General features: G+C 36.9%; 1 protein-coding gene and 1 long non-coding RNA gene across 9 annotated transcripts in view; one reads left to right on the forward strand and one right to left on the reverse strand.

Moving 5' to 3' along the window:
* SGMS2 (sphingomyelin synthase 2) overlaps positions 1-4,662 on the forward strand; it is a 99,401-nt gene extending 94,739 nt beyond the window's left edge. For all 8 annotated transcript variants that reach the window (XM_024246086.3, XM_063723567.1, XM_002815040.4 and 5 more), the window contains one exon: positions 1-4,662. In XM_024246086.3, the coding sequence (XP_024101854.1) occupies positions 1-204 (204 nt within the window). In that variant the 3' untranslated portion in view covers positions 205-4,662.
* Positions 33-18,537, reverse strand: part of LOC129059049 (uncharacterized) — a 20,876-nt gene continuing 2,371 nt past the window's right edge. The window contains exon 3 of the long non-coding RNA XR_008524669.1: positions 33-200. This is a non-coding gene — a long non-coding RNA (uncharacterized LOC129059049). The remainder of the gene's footprint in view (positions 201-18,537) is intronic.

The raw sequence follows: 18,537 nt of genomic DNA on the forward strand, positions 1-18,537 counted from the left end.
AACTTGAAGGTCTCTTCACAGACTAATTTCTTATCTCGAGCATGGTGGTTCCCCATCTTTTATTTTTTTGAGAAAAATGTACAAGGCTCAATTCCTTGCTGCTTCTCCTGGCCGCTGTCTTGGCCTCCTGGCTGCTTCAAATCATCATGCAAAAAGTATTCACGGGTTCAGAAGATTGGTGAAGACAATGAGAAATCGACCTGAGGAGCAAAACAAAGGCATCAGCTCTTACACCAAAAGAGTTAACGCTGTAACCAAAGGTATAGTTTTGTTTTTTATTTTAGGAGAACTGACTGGTAAATGAAGAAATGGACCAAATTTTGTGTAAATGATTAGAAAGATGAACAAAGTATTACCCTTTGACTGGTTTTCTTCTTCATCCTGAGAAAGATACATTCTCTTGCAGCTCTTCATTCATTGGTGACAAGCCCCCACCCCGGGACTTTACTAATGAGCTTGTCAAAGAGGTGCCAAAGAACATATTCCTCCTTTCTTTATTCTTTCTCCACCAAAACCCTTTACTTCAGATTTTTTTCAGGATATTTTTCATCCCAAGGTCAGAAGAATGTGTTAATATTTTAAATAAAATATCTGGACATCTACAGCCACTGTGTAAATACAACAGCCTAATGTTGAGAGTGGTTTTTAGCATTAGGTTTAGCAAGGGGGAGATCCATGGGTTGTGCGTCAGCTTTGGGTGAATTTTGTTTCTACTCTGTCACGGGGAAAGTTTGGGTTGAGTCCAGGAGTGCACACTGCTGCTGCCACCCAATGCGCTACGTATCACTTTTTTTTTGTTTTGTTTTGTTTTTAAAAGATCATTTTATCTTAAAAAGGAAAGCTGATCCAAGTAAACACGAAAGTATTTGACACACCCCACAGATTTTACATATGTTTAAATGTTTCACTTTAAAATCTCTATGACAGATACACAGGAAACATGAGATGGTTTCTGCTAATGAGTGGCCCTTGAGTACACACTTAGATGCTGTCTGCCCTGTAAATTTGGATCTGGTGCCCCAGGGCAGTCAACTCTTCTAGCACAGGCTGAAAACACGTGTGTGTCAACTGAGGTTCACGCCACTTGGGGAATGAGCCTGTTTTCTTTCCAGGTCAGGCCCTGGTGTGAGATCAATTTTAGGGCTCCTAATTGGAGCACAGAAATATATTTGGTCAAATTTCATTGAAGGTGATTTCTTCCTTTTTATGTTGTACTTTATGGAAAAAACAAGACGGAACCTGAAAGTTAATGTATCCTTGCTTTTAGCAAGAGACTCAGCTTCTTACAACTAGTCCTAAGGACATATGCCACAACTGAGTAATTTTACTTTTACCCAGTGAAAATAACATGGTGCTGCACTATAATATACTCTCGGAATCAGTGTGTTAGTTACAGTTACACAGTGAAGGGGGATAACTGTTTCTAAATTTCTTTAAGGTGATGCCAAAAAATGGATTAAAAAATCTGATCAGATTTAATGTTACCAGATTTAGTGCATTATTTAATGCTATTGGATCTTTTGGATAATTCTTGGCTTAATTTCTTAACTACTTGAAGGTTAATTTGCAAGACTTTTAAAACCTTAGAAAAGTTTTAAGGTTGCAAAGTTATCAACACTAGGGCAGAGGGTGGAGAGGCCAATGCAGGTAGAAGGAGGCAGTTATGTTGATATTGAAGGTGAAATTTTTCTTTCATTTAGAATGGAAAACATCCCCAAATTTATCATTATAAACTAGTCAGCCTTGACTACACAAAATTGACCTTTAAGTTGCTTGAGAAAAGCACAATGCAAATCATTCAGAAGGGTCAACATCCTTTGGTGCTAAAATCTTGTGTATGTTTTCAGAATGGCTTTTTCTGTATGTCATAGAATAATCACTAAAGGAAAGGTAGTTGAATTTAAAGTCATGAAGCAAGACTCTTTAATTCAGTTATTTTAAACAAGAATTAAAGCCCCAAACATCCTTGGCAGGCTTTGAAGCACATGGAATTTTCTAGTATTTCTTATTAAATACACCAATAATAAACATATACCTAGTTTACCTGATGAGTTTAGACATAATTCTATATAATGTTCGCTTATATTCATTTATTAACTAGCAACACTTGTGCAAGAACAAGGTGTTCTGCTTGAAAACACTGATTTTTAAGTTCCTGTTGCCTGATTATGAAGAAAATCATCTGACACAGAAGCCTGGATTTTGCTCTCCTAACACTGGTATTTTCCTTGAGCCTCTAATTCAAATAAAACAAACTGATACACCTTACAGCCTTATTCAGCTGTGTCTGGATAACTCACTTTTCGTCTATTGAATAAGTGTTTAAACTTAATAAAAAAAAATTGTGCACCAATTACTACAGACCCTTGAAACAGTAAGCCTTGGATTTTAGTCAAGTAATCCAGTTTTTTTTTAATTTAAAAAAACCATCACCTTTTAAAGAACTTTAAAAACACCTGTGATGCCAATGTGGACACTGCTGCTGCCATGTCTTTACACGCATGTGTCGTATAGCTCTGTCATCGAGTTGAGGAAGCCCATGGTTTGCAAATAAGGGTGGGGGAATCAAAATTTCAAGATGCAAAAATAAAACAAATAGTAAAACCCATTTACATGTAGGAAAGAAAACCTGAGCTTCAACCCAATGTGCCACTTTGATATAAAACCAGTATGATATACATATAAACTGAAGATATAAAACAAGTATGATCTTGCCTTTGAAATCATAAATGTTTGGAGTACCTGTTTTTTGCCAGTTAAGATACATATCTTATTATCCTTGTTTTTTTTAAGCCTATGCTCCTGTTTGAAGCTTTTCCTGTAATTTAGGTTGTCTGTGAAATACCTATAACATATAATTCCTATAGAGTATGCCACATTTTTTTCTAAATCATTTCAAATGAAGTTCTCTCAGATTCTAGTTTTTGAGCTCGTCCACTAGATCTGAAAATAAAGCATCCTTTCCTGAGTCCACTTGAACTAATTGTGAATTTGTTACTTAATTTACTGGCATCTTGAGAAACAAGTTTTGCTGTGGCAGGAAGGCTGTTTCAAGAGTTAGCATTGCGTCTACTCTGGTATGTGGATGACATTGCATTAGGGTTATTTCCTGTATTACCAGTGCCCCCTTGTGGCAATATACTTTATGACTTGGAATGCAAACACCACTTTTAAAAGCCTGTTTTCAAGTTTTTGAAAGGCATTTGTTTTCTGTTGTTTGCCAATAATCTGAAAGTATCATGTGAAAGGAATTATTTTAAAAGCATTTTAAACCTTTCCCAAAGGTAAAATGTGCTCAGATTATAGGCACTTGTAATTCTAACCTTGTATCCATTTGATCAAAGAAAATTTGTAGAACATTTTTACCTCTCATGATCACAATCATTAGTGTCTCCCTTTATAACGACCTATGTTTTGTTTACTTTGAAACACCAAATTTGTTGTCTTGGTTTTTTTTACATTACAGAACTCATGCAGTTTCTTTTTTAATTGAAAGTTCACATCTTGCCCCTTGAATAGTTTGAACATTTCTTTCTTAATTCTTTTTTGTTTTTGTTTTGCACTGTAAAACTGATGAAAACTTTAAGCCAATCTTAATGCACTAGCATCTGTAGTGTAAGGAAGTGTGAGAAGGAATTTCTTAATGAGTTTACATGTTTAAATCAAGCATATTATAAGTTATATGCCATGTATTGAAGGCTTTTCTATTTATATATATATTTTTAGTATTTGTTTTTAATGTCCTTGTGTTGCAATAATTTAACTACTTTGACTCAGTTGCTGAAAATATTTCTTCTATTAAGAAGTGCTCTTGACTTCAACACCCAAACACTGAAAATCATGTCAATGGTACCCAAAGATAAGTTTTTATACAGATACACACCTTATAAATTCTGATTTATTTTCTTACTCATTATGCTGTGTTCTAAATAAATCATGAATGAGAAGAGTGCTTTATTGTGGAATTATTTAAAACTGTCCTTTAAAAGAAAAAGAGAAAATGATGAACAAAAACTAATCTAATTGCCAAGTTGGAATTCATTATTTAATTTACCTCCTATGCAATGATTAATGCTGCAAAATGTATGGTTATGTTACCGTATATTCACAAAAGAAATATTATTACAAGGTTTCAGAGGTAGCCAATTGCATTCTTTTGGAAATTTACTGTACTGTTTCAATGTGTTAAGTGCCTTGTTGTAAATTAAAATTTTAAGTCTAGATTCATTATTTTCCTGACATATATTTTTCATTATGATATCTACTGTATGCTATTGTGATAGTTTTATGAAATGCTTACATTTTAATCAAATATGTAAATTTCAGAAGCTCTTTTCTCCTACCCACCAGTACCTTAATCATTGGTTTATCACATTGGATTCAAATTCAGGTTCCTTTTTTGATAAAGAGGAAATTTGTTTTCCATGCTTGTGATTTTGTGTTTGTAAACATTTCAGGAGGAATTTAGGAGTGTAACTATAGTTTATACTTCTATAATGTTGTCTTACATTTACATTTTTAAGTGCCTAATTGTTAAAACTGATTTATGTTTCTCTTCTAAAGAGGATATGTGTACTTGGTTTCTAATCTCTTTGGTTTTGCTTTTTAAAAAATGCAAGAGCCTATACTTTGTATTTACCTAATAAACCACAGTGACATCAACAGTCTTTTCAAAATTAATATTACTGTTTCTTTCAATTTACAAAATGTGTCATTTTTAAAAGAGTTCTAGTTTTAGAGTACTTGTTAAAACCCCAAGAGGGATATTTTCTTCAAGCACTATTTTTAAAATAAAGTAATAACTTTCAATTAGTGGATTTAAGGTGAAAAATAATTCAGAACAATACAAGGTCATTCACGGAGAAAAAAATAATCACACATTCCATGATTCTGATTTTCATTGTTCACAAGAGGACAAAGTCACTCATGAAAAGCAGACCCCTTGCTGTCACTAGGTCTCCTTATGCCTTCACAAGACAGAAGCCTAAGGTAATGTCCTCAACTGGAGTTTGCTAGACATTGCAACAGCAAGGTGCGGTAAGTAGGTTTTGAATCTGCTGATGACAAATGCCCCTCCTCCAAGATAAATTTTGTAAAAGCAATTCAGTGGGGTGAAGTGAATAGGATAAGATAATAAGGTTCAAAGAGTAAGTTACAGGAGATACCCCAGGCTTTATCCTTAGATTATCTAGAAATGATGGAGCATAGATCAGAATAGTTTTTCTGCCACCTCCACTCAGACCTTGGATGAAAAGCTCATCACAGTGACGTTCCCATCATCCTGTGGAAACACTGGCATGCTGATTTTGCTGGCCATATAGCTTCAAAGGCTGCCCTTACCTAGAATGCATCGTACAAGAAACTAACGTGAACTCTTGTTCATCGTGCAAGGAACTAACAGGAACTTTTACTAAGGGGCTAATTCATTCTGGGTTCCATTTGTTTTCTTCATACAAAAGCTCTTGAGTGTGCCTCCTACGAGAGGATAAGACTGGGCATTTTTGAAAGTGCTGAGGATAGTGAAGTTTTTTAAAGTAGTACTCTGTCTCTTACTCCAATAAGGAATCAATAGGAACTTTACAACTGCAGTTAAAGTGGCATTTTCAATCACGCTAATCATGGGCAAGTTTCCTAAGATACTTGCCCACTTTAAAACAAAAAAGTGGATAATAAAAACCACTTTAAAACAAAAAAGAATGGTGATCATTCATGCTTGGTTTGAGATCTCTACCTCACAGCTGTTGATTTTAGAATTAGAATGTAGTGGTGTGTCCAAACAAGTTTTGCCACCAGGATTAGATGCTAGTCTCACTAGAAAGTGAATTTAAATTCGCTTACTTCAACCCCCATCTCATCCCCACCACATTTAAAGATAGAAAAGTATCTATATGATCTATATGCCTACTTAACGATGGACTCAGCTTCAAGTCTGTAAGGTTTTTTGATTGCAGGTCATTACAGTCTTGAACCCAGTGTAATGCCTTCAGTCTCTCCAGATGATCATGCTATTAAGAGGTCGCCACAACTTTTGATAATATTCATCTTCCCTGATATTTTTAATCTCCTGCTCAGACATAGGAAGACAGGAAACTAGACTATGTTCACCAACCATTTGAGTGATTCTGTGTGCCATGCACTGCAGCTGCTGATACATAAAATTCCTGACATTTTAAGTGGGAATGTCTCCACTGTAAGACTCGCCCATAACTCCTAAGTCACATCATAAGAAATTCAATCGCATAAAATATATGCAAGTCTTAGGAAATGTTTGTGAGTTTTAGGAAATGTTGGTCAGGGCCTTCATAGCCAGCTAGATGTTCCAGAAGTGGAAGTGAATTGCTTTTCTGGATGCATTATCACTGAATTTTACCATTCTTTTCTATTTAATATTTTAGCAAAATTGCAAAATAGACATCAAATTTTATCTCATCCAAAGGTTGGGAGAGGTCATGTTTTATCTCATCCAAAGGTTGGGAGAGGTAATGTGCCATGGGCTCTGAGCATCCATCCAGCACATTTTTTGCTGGGTATGCTGAGTGCAAGGCCCTAACTCCTGTTACCCAGGCCATTTCTCAGGATTGTATTTGCAGTAAGCAATGTTAAGTAATGAGGCAGCATATCACCCTAAATAAAGAGAAGTCTTTTTTTCTGTTTACTGTAAAGCAGTAAAAATGCCAAGCTCAGTGGTCCTCAGTTGAGGTGCAAACCCACTGCATATGTAACATCTGTCTTGACCTCTCCAAGTCATCCCATGGGATTTGAAAGACAAGGGAGCCAAAGGGACCATGCTGACACTTTGGCTACTGCTATGCTATGTGTAGTGAAGTCCTTTGTCTCTGACTCAGGAGTCTTGTGTCTTCTCCTAGCATCCAATGAAACAGGAACAGGCTAACTTGTGGGCTTGTAAGTAAAGTCATAGATGCTTCACAAATTGACATGTAAATTTTATTTTCTTCGAATACATAAGAATATCAAGTGTAATACTGTATTAATATGTTAGGATAGTAATGGATTATGTATTACTATGTGTGTGTGTGTATCTATATATATAAAATGCACATTTAATCCATATGTGGCACCTGTAATCAAACAAGCATTTTACAGTTAACGCTTGGCATACATTCTTTAATGTTCACAAAACCCTGTGAAGTAGGCAAGGCAAGAGAAGGTGACCCCATTTTATGACATGAAAGGGTTCATAAATGTTAGAGCTAGAACTTGAGTTTTGTTTTTGTGGGCTATAGCTTGCTGCCTCCCTGTCATAATTACTATGGTTACCATCACAGTTTGTTAGGGTTTTGTTAGGAAATAGTTTCAGAAGCAAACTCTCCTTGGGACAGGTTCTTTGTCACATGCTACAGATTTTTCTTAAAATTACAATTTACTAATTTCAAAGGGGAGAAAAGTTGGCTCCTAGTGCAAAATGGCCTTGAAGGCGAAAGAATCCTCAAGAATCCTCAAGTGTCTGAGCCCACAAGTTTGTTAGAATAAAGCAAACTCACTGTCGATGAGTTTTAATGTCATATGTCTAAGATTACGTTTCCAAATCCCCCACTCTGCCTGCCTTTCCCCATATTGTGCACACTAATCAGATACCTGAATTGTTTAGCCATAATCTCTCCAGAAACGTCCAGAAAAGTGAATGATGAATTGCTAGTGTGGAAATGTCTTTTTTCTAATAAAAAGAGAAGATTTCATTTACTAATCTATGGCGCCCTTGACCATGGGATTAAGAGTGATCCTGTTATCCCAGTCCCAAGTATTAGGTTGGTGCAAAAGTAATTGCGGTTTTTGCCATTGCTTTTAATTGCAAAAAACATGATTACTTTTGCACCAACCTAATAACTCCAGCTGATCCAGCACAGTGACACCATATGTTTAGTACCATCCTGTACCACCAACAAAATTACTTTATTTCACCAGTAACTAGTGAGTTGATTTTTTAATAACCTGCCTATATATTGGAGAGAATATCAGAGTTTGGGCAGTTCTCAGAGCATTTTGAGATTAAATTATATCAGAGTTCAGTTCAAAAACAGAAATAATTGTTCAATGTTGTTTTGTATAGCAGCCTTTACAAAAGAAGTGGAGACAGGTCTTCTCCTGGAGCTATATAAAATGAAATTGCCCAAACTGAAAAAAATTGCAAATATGTGGGAATTAACCAACACACTTAACCGGTGGATCAAAGAAGAAATTGCAAGGGAAATTTGATAATACCTTGCGAAAGATAACAAAAATACAGCATACCAAAACTATGGGATGCAGCAAAAACAGCACTAAATGAAATGTATAGCTGTAATGCATATGTTTTAGAAAAGAAATCAATAATGTAACTTTAGATCTTAAGAGACTTGAAAAAGAAGACCAAATAAAATTCAAAGTTAGCAGGAGGAAGGAAATAATAAAGACTAGAGCAGAGATAAATAGAGAATAGAAAAATAATAGAAAAATCAATGAAATGAAAAGTTGGTTCTTTGAAAAGAGCAACAGACTTGACAAACCTTTAGCTAGATTGCCTAAGAAGAAGGCTCAAATTACTAAAATCAGAAATGAAAGTGGAGCTATTACTACTGATTATACAGAAATAGGATTATAAGAGTACAATGAACAAATGTACAAAAAACCTGCCAGTACTGAATCATGAAGCAATAGAAAATCTAAACAGACCTCTAATTAGCAGGGAGGTAGAATGAGTAATCAGAAACTTTTCAACAAAGAAAACCCTGAACCGTGGCTTTGTTGGTGAATTCTACTATGCATTTAAGGAAAAAGTAGCCAGACCTGGTGGCTCATGCCTGTAATCCCAGCTCTTTGGGAGGCTAAGGTGGATGGATCACTTGAGCCCAGGAGTTTGAAACTAGCCTGGGCAACATAACAAAACCCCATCTTTATTAAAAAAAAAAGCAAAAGAAAAAATAGCTGGGCATGGTGACACATGCCTGTGGTCCCGGATACTTGGGCACAAAGTAGGAGGATTGCTTGAGCCTGGAAGGTTAAGGCTGCAATGAGCTGTGATCACACCACTGCACTCCAGTGTGGGCAACAGAGCAAGATCCTGTCTCAAAAAAGAAAGAATTAACACCAATACTTCTAAGACTTTTCCAGAAAGAGGAAAGAACACTTCCTAATTCAGTCTATGAAGCCAGTTATCACCAATACCAAAGCCAGACAAAAACACTACCAAAAAAAAAAAAAAAAACTTAAGATGAATATACCTTATAAACATTGGCACAAAAATCTTCAACCAACTACTAGCCAACTGAATTCAGCAGTATATTAAAAGGGATATATAACAAGACCAAATGGGATTTATTCCTGAAATGCAACGATGGTTTAACATGAAAATCAATCAACATAATACATTACATTAACAGAACGAAGGGTGAAAAGAACATGATCATTTCAATTGATGCAGAAAAAGCATTTTACAAAATTCAACATTCTTGCATGATAAAACTAAACAAACTAGGAATAAAAGGAAGTTACTTCAACGTAAGGAAGTTATCATGAAAAAGCCAGCTAACATCATGCTCAGTGGTGACTGAAAGCTTTTCCTCTAAAAGGGAAATGTTGAGAATGATCAGGAACAAGTGAAGAATGCCCAGTTCTCCACTTCCATTCAACATAGTATTGGAAGTTCTTGCCGGAGCAATTAAGCAAGAAAAAGAAATAAGAGGAATTGAAATTGGAAAGGAAGAAGTAAAATTAACTATTTGCATATGACATGATCTTATATGTTAAAAATAAAAATTCAACAGAAAAACTTTAGATTTCAAATCGAGTCCGAATGAAAAATTAAAAATTAAAAAATTTAAAAAAAATTTAAACTTTAATGAATGAATTCAGCAAATTTGCAGACAAAAACACACAATCAATTGTTTGTATGCACTAACAATGAACAATCTGAAAAGGAAATTAAGAAAATAATTTCATTTATAATAGCATCAAAAGAATAAAGTACTTTGGAATCAATTTAACCAAGAAGGCAAAAGACTTGTGTGCTGAAAGTACAAAACATTGCTGAAAGAAATTAAAGATCCAAATAGATGGGAAGGCATCCCATGTTCATGGATTAGAATACTTGATATTGTAAAGATGACAGTATTACCCAAAGCAATCTACAGATTCAATGCAATCTCTATGAAAATATCAATGGTGTTTTCTACAGATACAGAAATACCTGTCCAAAAATTCATACGGAATCTCAAGGGACTAAAATAGTAGCCAAATTGTTTGTCACTGTACCCAAATTTTTCAGAATAGCCAAAACTACTGAAAAAGGAATGGTTGGAGAACTCATATTTCCTGATTTCAAAACTTACTCCAAATGTACAGTAGTGAAAACAGTGTGGTACTGGCACAAGGATAGACATACAGACTAATGGGATAGAATAGAGACCCCCGAAATAAACTCTCACATATATGGTCAGTTGATTGTCAATAAAGGTGCTAAGACCATTAGATGGAGAAAGGATTGGGGCAGGGCGGGGGAGGATTGCTGTTTTTGTTGTTGTTGTTGTTTGTTTGCTTTGAGACACAATCTCACTCTGTCACTCAGGCTGGAGGGCAGTGGCACAATCTCAGCTCACGGCTACCTCCGCCTCCTGGGTTCAGGCAATTCTCATGCCTCAGCCTCCCAAGTAGCTGGGCCTACAGGTGCATGCCACCACACCCAGCTAATTTTTGTATCTTTAGTAGAGATAAGATTTCGCTATGTTGGCCAGGCTGATCTTACTCCTGGCCTCAAGTGATCCACCTGCCTTGGCCTCCCAAAGTGCTGGGATTACAGGTGTGAGCCACCATGCCTGGGCAGGATAGTGTTTTTAACAAACAGTTCTGTGAAAATTGGAAATCTACATGCAAAAGAATGAAGTTAGACTCTTACCTTATACCCCATACAAAAATTAATGCAAAAAATGAATCAAAGACCTAAATTTAAGAGCTAAAACTATGAAACTCTTAGAAGAAACAGAAGAAGCTCTTTATGACCTTGGACTGGGTAATGACTTATTAAGTATGACATCAGAAGAACAGGCAATAAAAAACGGATAAACCGAACTTTATCAAAATTAACTTTTTTGCATCAAATTACAATACAAAGGGAGCAAAAAGACAATCCACAGAATGACAGAAAATAGCTGCAAATCCTATATCTGATAAAGCGTTGTCTCCAACCTTTTGGCACTAGGGACTAGTTTCGTGAAAGACAATTTTTCCATGGACCAGCAGGGAGGAGGGAGATGATTTCGGGACGAAACTGTTCCAACTCAGATCACCAGGTAGTAGTTAGATTCTCATAAGAAGCATGCAGCCTAGATCCTTCACATGCACAGTTCACAATAGGGTTAGCGCTCCTGTGAGAATCTAATGCCACCACTCATCTGAAAGGAGGTGGAGCTCAGGCAGTCATGCATGCTCACAGGCCTCCTACTCACCTCTTACTATGCAGCCCAGCTCCTAACAGGCCATGGACTGGTACCAGTCTGCAGCCTGGGTGTTGGGGACCTCTGTGATAAAGGATTCGTATTCAAAATATCTAAAATGATCCTGCAACTCAGCAACAACCAAACAACCTAATTCAAAATGGGCAAAGGATTTGAATAGACATTTCTCCAAAGAATATATATAAATGTTTAGAAAGCATATGAGAAGATGCTCAGCATCATTAGTCATTAGAAAAACATAAGTCCAAAACCATAATGAGATACACTTTACTACCATTAGGATGGCTGTTATGGAAAAGACAAACACAAAATGACAAGTGTTGGTGAGCATATAAACAAACTGCATTCTCCATTTACAGAACCCATTAAAAAATAATAAATTGCAACCCTTATCATTGCTGGTGGGAATGTAAAATAGTGCGGTTTCTGTAGAGAACAGCATGTTGGGTCCCCAAAGAATTGCCATATGATCCAGCAATTTTACTCCTCTGTATATAGCCAAATAAATTGAAATCAAGGACTCAAACAGATATTTGCACACCAGTGATCATAGTATTATTTACAGTAGCCCAAAGGTGGAAACAATCTATGTGTCTATCAACAGATGAAAGGATAAACAATGTGATATATACAACAATGGAGTATTATTCAGCTATTAAAAGGAATGGAATTCTGATACATGCTACAAACATGAGTAAACCTTGAAAATGTTATTCTAAGTTAAATAAGCCAGATACAAAAGGACAAATATCATATGTTTCACCTTAAATGAGGTACCTAGAATAGGCAAATTCATAAAGACAAACAAAATAGAGCTTATGACTAAAGGAAAGGGAGAATGACAAGTTGTTGCTTATTAGGTACAGAGTTTCTATCTGGAATAATGAAACACTTCTGGAAATAGCAGTGATAGTTACACAACACTGTGAACGTACTTAATGCCACTGAACTGTACACTTAAAAATGGCTAACATGGTAAATGTTATACATATGTTTACCACAATAAAAAACCCCCCAAACTCCCGATAATTCAGCATATTTTTAATTGAAAGAAACTGAAAATAACTTAGATATTTACTAATAGAGGATTTGAGTAATACATTGTGACATACTTAAATCGATTTCTTAATGGGCTCCTTGGTTTGACCTTTGCCCCTTTAGAGGCAGTGAAAGTGATTCTATAAAATACAAGCCAAATGATGGCGTTCCTTCTCAAAAACTCTCCAGTGATGCACCATCTTACTGAGAGTAAAGATCAACATCTCTAAAATGCCCGACATTGCTACCCCTCTGATTCCATCTCTTACCATCTTGCCCTTCCTCTTTCCACTCTAGCCAGGTGGCCTCCTTGCTCCTGGAAAACTCCCAGCACACCTCAGCCTCAGGGCCTTTACACTTACCATTTCCTCTGTCTGGAATGCTCTTTCCCCAGGTATCTAAAAGCCGTCCGTCAGGTGATCAGCTGTCTATTTAAAAGAGGCCTTGCCTGAACAACCTAAATGAAATAAACCACTCCCCTACACACACACACACACACACACACACACACACACAGCAATTCCTACCATCCTCTTCATGTGCCTTATTTCCTCCATAGTACTTATCACCAACTGACATTATACATTTGTCCATCTCTATCTTTTGTAGAGATGGAATTTTACCATGTTGTGCAGGCTGGTCTCAAACTCCTGGGCTTGAGCAATCCACCCGCCTCAGCTTCCAAAAGTGCTGGGATTAAAGGCTTGAGCCACCATGACTGGCCTGTCCATCTTTTGTCTTCCCCCACTAAAAAGCTCTTTGAAGGGCAAGCACTTTGTTTTGCTTAGATAGTATCCCCAGTGCTGAGAATAGTTCATGACAATTGGTGTGCTTCAGTAAAAATCTACCGATGAAGAGTCTATTCAGTGAAATTGCCAGACAGCTATTAAAAAGGATGAGGCTGATGGTTACTCATTGGCATGGCGAGATTCTCAAAATACATTGGTAGGTTAAAAGAGCAGGTTAATTAACCAAAAGTAGAGTGTGATGCCATTTATGGGGGAGCAGGAGGGAAATTATGTAAACATAAGAAATCCGAAAGGATATATCACACTTTTAATACAAGTAACTCCGAGAGGTAGAAAGGCAAAAGTGTGTGTGTGTGTGTGTGTGTGTGTGCGTGTGTGTGCATGTGTACACTTTATGTATCAATAGCCTTAGAAATGTACCAGTTCTTTTTGGTATATTTATCCTACTGAAATAATCAAAGATGTATATATCCCACTATGGTTTATAATAGCAAAAAACCTGTAAGGAGGGTCAACAACTGGCTATTGGTTAAACTTTGAAATATTTTTAAACAATGGACTAGATTTTTTTAAATTCAAGTGTCAGGAAATAAAAGCCTGCAGGCTAAGCACAGCTGCTGCCTTTTTTCATAAAGCAAATTTTATTGGAAATAGCCATACCCATTTATTTACTTATTGTCAATGGCTGCTTTCCTGCTCCCATGGCAAGCAGAGTTACACAGTTGTGACTGAGTCCATATGGCACACAAAATCTGAAATATTCACTATTTGGTCCTTTTCAGGCAAAGACTGCTAATCCCTGGGCTAGAATATAGTAATTAAAAATGATTTGTGGGAGGCAAGAGGATCACTTGAGGCCAGGAGTTCAAGACCAGCCTGGCTAACATGGCAAAACCTTGTCTCTACTAAAAATACAACAACAACAACAAAAATTACCGAGGTGTGGTGGCACACGCCTATAATCCCAGCTACTTGGGAGGCTGAGGCATGAGAATCAGTTGAACCTGGGAGGTGGATGTTGCAGTGAGCCAAGATTGTGCCACTGCACTCCAGCCTGGGCAACACAGCAAGACTCTATCTCATAAAATAATAATAATAATAATAATAATAATAATAATAATAAATGAGCCTGGCGCAGTGGCTTATGCCTGTAATCCCAGCACTTTGGGAGGCCAAGGCAGGTGGATCATGAGGTCAGGAGTTTGAGACCTGCCTGACTAACATGGTGAAACCCCATCTCTACTAAAAATACAAAAATTAGCTGGGTGAGGTGGCAGGTGCCTGTAATCCCAGCTACTCAGGAGGCTGAGGCAGGAGAATCACTTGAACATGGGAGGCGGAGGTGGCAGTGAGCCAAGATCACGCCACTGCACTCCAGCCTGGGCAACAGAGTGAGACTCTGTCTCAAAAAAAAAAAAAAAAAAATACATTCAGGTCATAGGCATGGGCAAAGACTTCATGACTAAAACACCAAAAACAATGGCAACAAAAGCCAAAATTGACAAATGGGATCTAATTAAACTAAAGAACTTCTGGACAGCAAAAGGAACTATCATCAGAGTGAACAAGCAAACTACAGAATGGGAGAAAATTTTTGCAATCTACCCATCTGACAAAGGGCTAATATCCATAATACACAAAGAACTTAAACAAATTTACAAGAAAAAAAAAACAACCCCATCAAAAAATGGGCAAAGGATATGAACAGACACTTCTCAAAAGAAGACATTTATGCAGCCAACAGACATATGAAAACATGCTCATCATCACTGGCCGTCAGAGAAATGCAAATCAAAACCACAATGAGATACCATCTCATGCCAGTTAGAATGGCGATCATTAAAAAGTCAGGAAACAACAGATGCTGGAGAGGATGTGGAGAAATAGGAACACTTTTACACTGTTGGTGGGAGTGTAAATTGGTTCAACCATTGTGGAAGACAGTGTGGCAATCCCTCAAGGATCTAGAACTAGAAATACCATTTGACCCAGCGATCCCATTACTGGGTATATACCCAAAGGATTATAAGTCATGCTACTATAAAGACACATGCACACAGTGTGTTTATTTGCGGCACTATTCACAATAGCAAAGACTTGGAACCAACCCAAATGTCCATCAATGATAGACTGAATTAAGAAAATGTGGCACGTATACACCATGGAATACTATGCAGCCATAAAAAAAGATGAGTTCATGTCCTTTGCAGGAACATGGATGAAACTGGAAATCATCATTCTAAGCAAACTGTCACAAAGACAGAAAACCAAACACCACATGTTCTCACTCATAGGTGGGAGTTGAACAATGAGAACACGTGGACACAGGGCAGGGAACATCACACACTGGGGCCTGTTGGGGGGTGGGGGCTGGGGGAGGGATAGCATTAGGAGAAATACCTAATGTAAATGATGAGTTGATGGGTGCAGCAAACCAACATGGCACATGTATACCTATGTAACAAACCTTCACGTTGTGCACACGTACCCTAGAACTTAAAGTATTAAAAAAAAAAAAGATTTGTGGGAGAACAACATGGAAAATGTTAATGATATCTTTTCATTCATATATTTATAAATATGTGAATATTATAAATAGGAATATTTATAAAGTTTAGAAATACATAAGACTAGAAGAATACATACATAAATGTTATAAATGATTACCTCTGAGTGCTAAGAATAAAAAGGTGATAGTTGGCTCCTTTATAGTTTCCTGCATTTTCAAATTTTCTATGAAAACTGTATTACTCTTTTAAAAAGCAGAATAAAATATTGGCTTTGAAATATCTGGTTTGCAATGTGTATGTTCTTGCCTAAAAGAAGAAGTAAGTAACCTTTCAATGTCCTTTCTTTCTAAAACTTCATTCTCAGTGAGGTTTAGAAATAAGACTTCATTATTAGGCAGAGGGCCAAGCACAGTTACCTAAACCAGGAGGTAACAATCTTGTGTTAGTTTTTTTTTTTTTCTTTTTTGAGACAGAGTCTTGCTTTCTTGCCCAAGGTGGAATGCAGTGGCGTGATCTCAGTTCACTGAAACCTCCGCCTCCAGGGTTCAAGCGATTCTCCTGCCTCAGCCTCCCAAGAAGCTGGGATTACAGGCATGTGCCACCACACCCAGCTAATTTTTTTTTGTATTTTTAGTAGAGACGGAGTTTCACCATGTTTGCCAGGCTGGTCTCCAAATCCTGACCTCCAGTGATCTGCCTGCTTCAGCCTCCCAAAGTACTGGGATTACAGGCATGGGCCACCATGCCCAGCCCCCTTGTGTTAGTTTTATTGAAGTAACTGGCTTATACTTTGCCATGTAAATATAATTTATTCCTTCGGATTTTATTGACTAAGCATGCTGTTAATCAGAGGCCAAAGTCAAAGTCCTAAGAATCCACTTAAGAAGAAGAATGTTAGACACCAGAGGAATCTAACAGTCCTTGTGTTACAACTCTCTTTTGACCAGATGAAGAAAACAAATCGGAAACGTTAACAACGTACCCTGGCCAACCCAGTTAGATTTGGACAGAGGTCCCCATGTGGTTTCCACGATGATTTCTGCATAGTAAATGGAAGTAAATGAGGAAGAAATAAGGAACAGAGAATTCAGCAATGCTTTGGCCTACACAAAAATAAAACGTTAGGAATCGGTAACAATGGTGGCCAGGCTAACTAAAGTGACTAACTGTTCCTATGGGTACCCACCTCACAATAGGTGCACCTCATAAATTAAACCTGCTAAGTCTTCTTAACTTCACCATGTCTTTTTCGCCAAGATACTGGCTTTTTAAAAAAAATTGTTTTCCTGAGGTGTAACTTACCTATAGTGAAATGCACAGTTAAGTTTTGACAAGTGCATACATCCAAGTAACCAACGCTTCAATCAAGATACAGAACATTTCTACCACCCTAGAAAAATTTTTCAATTTCCCTTTCCAAACAATCCACCTGTTCTAATGTCTATCACCTTAGGTTCATTTTGTTTGTTCCAGACTTCATATAAATGCAGCTATTTAGTATGTACTCTTGTGCCTGGCTTTTTCACTCGGCATGTTTTTTGATATTTATCCACGCTGTAGAGTGTCATAACTGATTGATTTTTATTGTGGTGTAGTGATCTATCAAATAAGTATACCATAGTTTCCCCTTCCCCTGCCCCCCTCTTTTGTTGAAGGACATCTGGATTGTCTTCATTTTGGTGTTAAATAAAAAATACATCCTAATCCTGGCACCACTTTGACCAAATAAAGGGTTGTTTTGGGAAGTGGATTTTGTGACTTTTGAGATTCTGCCTTACACTGACATTTAGATTTTTTTCAGGGGCCTTTCTCCTGTCATCTCTTCTCCAAGTAAATCATACATAATACATGCAAGTGGAGAGGAATGAAGTGAGTAATATTGAAGATAGGCACGTTTATTTATTCATTATACAAGACATAAAGGCTAAATATAGGAAACAATATCCTGGCAAGTCTCACATTCTAATCTTGGAAAAAGCTGGTAAATCTGCAAGGTGCGAATAAGAGGCAGCAATAGTGACAACCTATTAAGTTTAAACTATTATCAAGAACCCAGTGATAACTATTATAATTACAGCTTTTATGTACTGAGTACTAGTTGCTAGAAATTGTGCTAGTTATTTTATTTAATCCCTATGCTTGATATAGGTATATTTATCATCCCAATTTCAGTTCAGGAACATGGAGGCTTAGAGAGTACATAAACACATATATAGAAGACACTCAAAGGAGTATATACGAAGCAAATCATAAGAACTTAAAGGGAACAAAGGTGTTAATTTTTAAATGGCCAGTGGAGTTGTGCAACTAAATAGTGCTAATAACATTTCTACTTTCTCTTTTCATTAGCATTTTGCAAACCCTTCTTAAGCCATGCACTCTCTCTGTTCATGTTCATTGAGTCTGGATGGGTGTGGTGTGTGGCATTTACCTCCCAGAGAATTACAAACCAACTGAACAATTGTAGTTTTACAAATAGAGTAATTTAATACCACTCTTTATAACAAAATAAGTACTCAGCTATTTTGGATATACTGTAACCAACAATTCTGGCCAAAATCCATGTAGGACAAGAAGGATATAGGTAGGAAAGTGGGTGGTTTAAAATTATCTTTAGGGTCTCAATAAAAATGATTTTTTTCCCATAATCCTCTATCTTTCTTACCATTTCTGCCCACCCAAAAGATCTGTTAGTATTCTCTTCCTTTACTGCTTCTGCTATTATTTTTTTACCTGTATAAAATAAGAGAGATGAAGCAGAAAGTATTCCTTTATGTGGCAAAATCGCCCTGA

This window comes from Pongo abelii, chromosome 3 (genome assembly GCF_028885655.2).
Source record: "Pongo abelii isolate AG06213 chromosome 3, NHGRI_mPonAbe1-v2.0_pri, whole genome shotgun sequence".
Taxonomy (NCBI): domain Eukaryota; kingdom Metazoa; phylum Chordata; class Mammalia; order Primates; family Hominidae; genus Pongo; species Pongo abelii.